General features: G+C 43.5%; 1 protein-coding gene across 1 annotated transcript in view; it reads left to right on the top strand.

The window, feature by feature from the left end:
- The window catches only part of palm1b (paralemmin 1b), a 59,113-nt gene extending 52,547 nt beyond the window's left edge, over nucleotides 1-6,566 (top strand). The window contains exons 4-6 of the mRNA XM_037695528.1: nucleotides 2,827-2,942; nucleotides 5,194-5,261; nucleotides 5,444-6,566. Coding sequence (XP_037551456.1) covers nucleotides 2,827-2,942; nucleotides 5,194-5,261; nucleotides 5,444-5,802 — 543 coding nt within the window. The 3' untranslated portion in view covers nucleotides 5,803-6,566. The remainder of the gene's footprint in view (nucleotides 1-2,826; nucleotides 2,943-5,193; nucleotides 5,262-5,443) is intronic.
- Nucleotides 6,567-7,868: the final 1,302 nt, after the last annotated feature.

Raw genomic sequence — 7,868 nt, 5'->3', positions numbered from 1 at the left:
GTTACTCTGTGTGTGTGTGTGTGTGTGTGTGTGTGTGTGTGTGTGTGTGTATAAAGCTCTGGGTGGCTGAATGTCTAAAGGACGATTACTCCATGGAGAAAGTGACCGAGTAGAACCAGAACAATCAGCAGGGAAAACGTTTTAATGGCCTAGAGTTACCCGCCGCCTTACATGCCAGTTTCAGAGTCAAACTGGTTTAAAGTGAGTCATCATCCAGGTGGAGGTTCAGTCATGTCATCTGGACCAGATTCTTTAAGGGAGAATGGGAATACGTCTCGTATTGAGAAATGATGGTGTTGTAGCCATTTTGAATAAACCTTGAAATTTGTACAATCACATGCAACACAGCATGACGTCATGTGATCTGTTAGCGCTTGGTCTGTCAGTCAGCCCAAACTTGAGCTCAACTCTGAGGTGTTGCTGTTTTTGTGCAGGCTCACAATGAGGAGCTGTATTCAGCTCAGTCTCTTTAATAGCACTCTGAGAAGGTGCTATTTAAGAGACTGAGCTGAATACAGCTCCTCAGACTGAGGAAGTCTCTCGGATGAGAGACGAAACGTTTCTATTGTTTTGTTTTTTTTGTTTTTTTGAATGTCCAGAGGACCAGATTTAACTTTTTTAGATTTTTCTACCTGGATTATTGAGCATGCATCAGGAGATTTAGTTGATGTTTTTCTTAGTTCATATCTTAGATGTTACTACTGTTTTTCTTTTACATTTTATTATTGGATGTAACTGGGACCCTGTGCACATAATTCCATTACACCACATGTACCGCATGTGGTGCGAACGACAATAAAGAATCTCTGACTCTGATAAAAGCCCAAACAAACAAACAAACAAACAAACAAAAACGTTCTTGTTCCACCTTTGGACATGAAGCTACATTCCAGGTTCTGCACTTTAAGATGCATCATAAGCTCATTTGGGTCAAGCCTGAGAGGGAAGGAAAGAAGGACGGCAGTTTTTTTTTTGTTTGGTTTAAATTCACTGGAGAAGAATTCACTTTTAGCACAGGCCAAGATGGTGAGCCCTGAAGATGAGCTTTTCCTGCCACATTTCCATAAAACCAGTTGGACTTTTACTTGTTTCTTTGTTTTATGATCTTAAAGCTGTGAGCAAAGCGCTGCTATTTACCTCGGAGCATGACAACTATTTGAGACATAAGATACGAGAGAACTTTATGCTTCTCCACATGAGGCTGTAAGGACGAGCCGTCCAGAGGAGGAGCCATTGCTTTTACTCAACATCTGATCTTAACAAAATAAGCAATGGACCTTTTTTAACAGGTAAGTCCATGAGACACAGGGACGATGTGGACGACTGCACAGTGAAACTTCCGTCTCCTGTTTCAGTGCACGTTGACTTGCATATTTTGTGTTTACATGTTTCAAACTAAAGGCCCACATGAACCACCATGTTACATTTGTCAAACTGGCTGTCAGGTGGCATGATGGCGCAGTGGGTAGAGCTGTTGCCTCTCACGCCAGTTCAAATCCCAGCCGGGACCTTTCTGGGTTGAGTTTGCATGTTCTGTCCATGCTGTGTGGGTTTTCTCCAAGTACTCCAGTTTCCTCCCACAGACCAAAAACATGCAAGTTAGACTGACTGGTAACTCTAAATTGTCCCTAGGTGTCCCTGTGATGGACTGGAGACCTGTCCAGGGTGTCCCCTGCCTCTCACAGTGACTGCTGGACATGGACACCAGAGACTTGGAAAGGAAGAAGCGTGGAAAGATGACGGACGGATGACTGAATGACTGTCAAACTAGAGGAAGTGTCTGATGCAGTGAATGAAGCTTCTGGTTTTTCTTTTAGCGACCTACTCACATTCCCACTGTCACGTTCAACTGAACGTAATGGGAGGATTATTTGTTGGTTTGGATATTTGCCACTGACGGTATCGATCCTCCTGCCAGGTTCCAGGTTTGTTCGGTGAACGACCCTTTTAGCAGGAGATGAAGTGACACAGCCTCACACTGTATGTGGGTGGAATCTGGTCCTACATTGATCCAAACGTCCGTCACTGTGTCTCGGTGAAAGTGCAAATAATGTAAAAACATTCCATTTTAAAGTGCTATGTGTTGTTATCACCGTCTGTTCCCGTACAGTGGGGAAACTGGCTCGTTGCACCTGGGATACACACAGGTGGAGCAGTGGGCAGATATGGAAGCACCCAGGGAGCAGTTAGGGATTGGGTGTTTTAGAGTAATAAAAAAGCATTTTGTGTGATTTAGAGCTTTGACCAGTTTTTTGATAAACAAGTGTGAGGTCTATAAGCAGTGCAATATGAGAAATCTAAAGAGACACATGGATCCATCTAGAGATGAAATAGTAACATCATAACTCATTGATATTTGTTTTGCCTGTGTGTACATTTATTAGTCAAGTAGCTCGTAAACTGTGGGATGGATTTTCATGAAACTCAACGTAAGCAATGGAAGTACTTCTCTCCAACTGAATAACTTCTGGAGCCAATCCAATTTAAGATGGCCACCGCTGCTAGTTAGCTTTAGCCAACACACGTCAGTGAACATTACAGATACTGATAGTGAGGATGTGTCGAGGCTGACCGTCATCCCCGACACATCGAGTGCTAACAGATGCACACATCTCCATCGTACCATCTTAAATATCGTTACGTTAACATTTGACATAAACAGCTTTAACCGTCACTTTTCAACACACGAGGATCTCAGTTTGAAACATTAGCATGAAAGGCAGCGGGCAATATGCATTCTTATCTTTGCCCATAATCTATAAATGTCATAGATAATGGGACTCACCTCGTCATGTGACGGCACTCGTGTCTGTGGTTTGTGTGCAGTCGAAGGCCCTGAGAGAGCGCTGGTTGTTGGATGGAGCTCCAGCAGAGGAGGACACCCAGAGACGCCTGCAGGAGGATGAGATGAAGACCAAACTTCTGGAGCAAGTCATCCTCAGGTAGACCTCCACAAATCTCTTATACACACACACTATGTGTATGTCACTGAAAAAAGGAATAATCAAGTTCATGCAAAATTTTAAATTATAGCCATTTGTTTCTTCAGCTGTGCCAGCCACCCAAGTTTCTAATGTCTGCCACAGTCAACACAAAAAGTGACAATAGCTTGGCCAGTTTTACAGGCACAGCTACGACTTGGTCTCACCTACACTAAACGTTCTGCGTGTGTTCTGTCATACGCTCGCTCGTTGAACCCGAGTTAAAACATGAGTTGCTTACGGTTTGCATTTTTCCACTTCCATAGGTACAATTAGAGCTCACTTAACTCTAATCCATTTGTGTCGTCTTAAAAGTGCTTATTTGATGCTTTCCATGATTTGAATAGCTCCTCCTTGAATCATCACCTTATTGTAGAGGAGTTTGTGCACCTGGATGATTCTAGTCCAGCACAGTCCGTTCTGCTGAAGAGAGAGCTGAGCTGTAAGGCACCGCTCTTTGGTTGCCGCTCGCTCTACGTTCCTACCTTCACCAGTGGTCATGAACTCGTATAGCATATAAGCACAGAGCTCACATCTTCAAGGATTCAAGGATCTTTGTCATTCACACAGGGGCAGCTATGGCTCACTGGTTAGAGATTCATGAGTCTAACAGTCTCAGGGTAGAAGCTGTTCCTCAGTCTAGTGGTTCTACACTTAAGGCTCCTCAACCTCCTTCCTGAGGGGAGCGGGGCAAAAAGTGTGTGTGCTGGGTGAGTGTGGTCCTTCATGATGCAGGTGGCCCTCTTCCTGCATCTGGAGGTGTAGATGTCTGTGATGGTGGGGAGACTGACTCCAACATCTTCTGTGCAGCCTTCACCACTCTCTGCAAAGCTTTTCTTTCTGCAGCTGTGCAGCCTCCATGCCACACGTTGATGCTGGAGCACAGGATGCTCTCCACTGCACACCTGTAGAAGGAGGTGAGGACTGAGCTTCCAGACCAGCTCGTCTCAGCCGTCTGAGGAAGTAGTCTCTGATGAGCTTACATCCTTATATACCATTTCTTTTTAATACTTCCTATTTTTGCTATTTTTGGGTGTGACTGGGATCTTGAATACACAATTTTGTTCCAGTTCATGTACCACATGTGATGTAAATCACAATAAAGAATATCCTGATGCATGCTCAATAATCCAGGTAGAAAAATCTAAAAAAGTTCAATCTGGTCCTCTGGACATTCAATTCAATTTGAATGTCCAGAGGACCAGATTGAACTTTTTGACACAATAAAGAACTTTGGACCTTGAGCTCTGGGTAGAGACTGAAAGAATACAAATGTGGAAAGACTCTGAGACAGGGGGAAGTTCAGTTATCAGGAGAGACTCAGAGTAGAACCACTGCTCCGCCACATCCAGAGGAGCCATTTGAAGTGGTTCAGACACCTATTAAGGATGTCCCTATGACGCCTCCCTAGGGAGGTTTTACGGTCATGTCCAACTGGGAGGAGACCCCGGGGAAGACCCAGGACACACTGGAGAGACTAAGTCTCTCAGTTGTCCTGGGAACATCTTGGAGTCCTCCCAGAAGAGCTGGAAGAGGCTGTGGAGAGAGATGTATGGACCTCCCTGCTGAAGATGCTGCCCCCAGAAGATAATTTATGGATGATATAAACTAAATATCATGCCCAGCACATGCTCTGAACACTAAACATTACTAAATAATTTACTTTAAAGTTTAGCATTGACTATTGGTGTCAGTCTGTCTGTTAGCAAAATATGTATTGATTAATAAAATGAATTTTAATAAAAAAATAAATGTGCACGTACAACTCATTAACTATTGCTGTCCATATCAAGATGGCCGCCACAGCCTATCAACTTTAGTCAACACATAAAACAGCTAAAGTTTTTTTCAGATTTCGATATTGATCTAAAGATGGATGTGGTAGTAGCTGAGACTCCTCTTTAACCCATGCTCTGAGTTCATCTGTCATGACTTCACAATATTTCAAGACGTCACTCAAAGTGATCTTTTGAACCTTACAACTCTGTTTAGTTTTTATCATCAGGGAATTTATAGCTTCAAACTCTGGATTCAATCTTATCTTCAAAAAAACTGGTGGACAAAGTGCATTCTTTCAAGTAATGCTAGAGATAATAATTTAACAAGTTACATTTGTAGCCTTTGAGGTCATAAACTTCTTAGATCCAATTTAATAATTCAATTAAAAATATTGTAATCATTATTTAATGGCATCTATGATTGTGTGTTTTAGGCTGGAGCAAGAAATTGAAGAACTGGAGACAGGAATGCCAGCTAAGAAAGGTGTTGCCAGAGAAAACGGTGAGTTCTGTGCTTACCATAGCAACACCTGGCAACACAGCTAAAGAGCAGAGCTGGCTAAGTTAAATTAAATGACTTGTCTCCTCCAGAGGTTATTACAGTTATATTTCCTCCCTTTCTTTGTCTCTCCTGACTTTCCCTGACCGGCTCTCATGGTCTTTCCATGATGGTGCTGCCTTTAGGTGAGAATGGTGTCATGCAGAACCCTAAAAAAGAGGCTACAGGGGTTGAAGCCAAGCTGCTGGGTCCCAGTCCTGACCAAGCCAGCGAAGAGAATCCCGTCACTCTGGTGTTCATGGGCTACAAGACCGTCGAGGATGAAGTGGAGAGCCACACGACCCTGGGGATGGAAGGGGTGGATGGCAACGTGAAGGCCGAGTTTGTTGTGATTGAAGACGGTGAGGGGAAAGCAGGTGACGCAGCCACAGGAGAGCAGGCCCCGCCCAACGGCAGCATGGCAGAAAAAGAGAAGGCCAACGCAAGTGGAGAGGAGGGCGGAGAGGAGAAGAAACAGACCTGCAAGTGCTGCACGGTCATGTGAGCTGTGTGTGTGCGTGTGTGCGTGTGTGTGTGTGCTGCACTCGTGCAGTTCGCTGTGCCTGTTGCATGAGTGTATTTGCAAATGTTCGTAACTCTGTGTTTGTGCGACGGTGTCAGGACTGCAAAGCAAGAAGCAACATTCAGTTACTCGAACAGTGAGCTGAGAGGAGCTCCTGCAACAAGAACAGACTCATAAGTACACTTCTTACTCTATTTACTTTCTCTGTATTTGACTTTTGATTTCTATTGATATTTTTCTATTTTTCTGTCTTGACATTTATACTGTAGTCTATCCAGTGTGTATAACTTTACTATGGGGCTGTGTACTGTATGTTCATTGTTGTACTGGCTGACGAAAGTAAAAAGTATTATTAGCTGTCTGGATTGTACTGCCACCAACTGGGGAAAACCTGGAAACTTTCAATTCAAAAATATTAAACTATGACACAGATGCTTAAATATAAATATATTTCTGTGTGTAGGCCAACCAATTATTTATCGGTCAATTTCATATTACAATATTGTCCAAGATCTTATTTTAATAGTATTTTAATATATTGATATGAAATTATGTTTTATAAAATGTATTTGTTGCTTTTTCTTTTTGTCATCTCGCCCATTAACTGCATGTGCACTGTAGCACCATTTGAGCCACATTCGTGCTGTCGTGCACTCACGTGCTCATATTTAGTCACACAAGTCGTTCTGTGACTTGGAAGAGTTTAATTAAAATAAACTACAGAGCAAACAGACATAAACCACCAAGTCAGCTGCAAATCGTCTTGATTCTTGTGTGACGTGTGATCACATGACACGCATGTGTGATTACATGCGACGCATGTGTGATTACATGTGACAATGTGTGATTACATGTGACAATGTGTGATTACATGTGACATGCGTGTGTGATTACATGTGACATGCGTGTGTGATTACTTGTGACACGCGTGTGTGATTACATGTGACACGCATGTGTGATTACATGTGACGCATGTGTGATTACATGTGACACGCGTGTGATTACATGTGACACGCGTGTGATTACATGTGACACACGTGTCATTACATGTGACTTGTGTGTGATTACATGTGACACGCGTGTGTGATTACAGCTTTGTTTGCTTGTTGAATATGTTACACACCATTTTTGATCTTTACATTTGTTGAAAAGGTTTAAAGAGACACTTCGGTGTTTTGTCCTGTGGGGACGTGAAGCGGTCATGTGTCACCTGTTGTGCTGTTTGAACAATAGTTTGAAGAGTTTGTTTCGGACTGGACTGACGAGCTAACGGCTAGTCTGAGTGGGGCTAAGACCAATAAAAAGTGATTTATGCAGATGAGGTTGTGTAGCAGCAGTCACGTGGTTATTGCAGCAGAGGATGATGATGTTCCAGCTGGACAGGCCCGTGCGCCACCAGAACTACTCGAGCTGCTGCTGCTGGTTACACCGATTTTCATTTTAGGTCGTTTTCACACCAGATAGTCCGGTAGACTCGGTTCGGTTCGGGACCAATATTCATGAGCTTTTGTTACATTTGAGCTGGTGAGTTTGCATTCACACTGCACTGTGCAGTCGAGCCAACCTGTTGAAGCAACCTGTTGAAGCAACCAGTTGAAGCAACCTGTTGAAGCAACCTGTTGAAGCAACCAGTTGAAGCAACCTGTTGAAGCAACCAGTTGAAGCAACCTGTTGAAGCAACCTGTTGAAGCAACCTGTTGAACCAACCTGTTGAAGCAACCAGTTGAAGCAACCAGTTGAAGCAACCTGTTGAACCAACCTGTTGAACCAACCTGTTGAAGCAACCTGTTGAAGCAACCAGTTGAACCAACCTGTTGAAGCAACCTGTTGAAGCAACCTGTTGAAGCAACCTGTTGAACCAACTGTTGAAGCAACCAGTTGAACCAACCTGTTGAAGCAACCTGTTGAAGCAACCTGTTGAAACAACCTGTTGAACCAACCTGTTGAAGCAACCTGTTGAAGCAACCTGTTGAACCAACCTGTTGAAGCAACCTGTTGAACCAACCTGTTGAAGCAACCTGTTCCCCCGCTCGCCTGTGGGGGCGCTG

Source organism: Nematolebias whitei, chromosome 21, assembly GCF_014905685.2.
Source record: "Nematolebias whitei isolate Nwh7 chromosome 21, NemWhi1, whole genome shotgun sequence".
Classification (NCBI taxonomy): domain Eukaryota; kingdom Metazoa; phylum Chordata; class Actinopteri; order Cyprinodontiformes; family Rivulidae; genus Nematolebias; species Nematolebias whitei.
The sequence above is the reverse complement of the archived record's forward strand: the minus strand, read 5'-3'. Positions and strand labels throughout refer to the sequence as shown.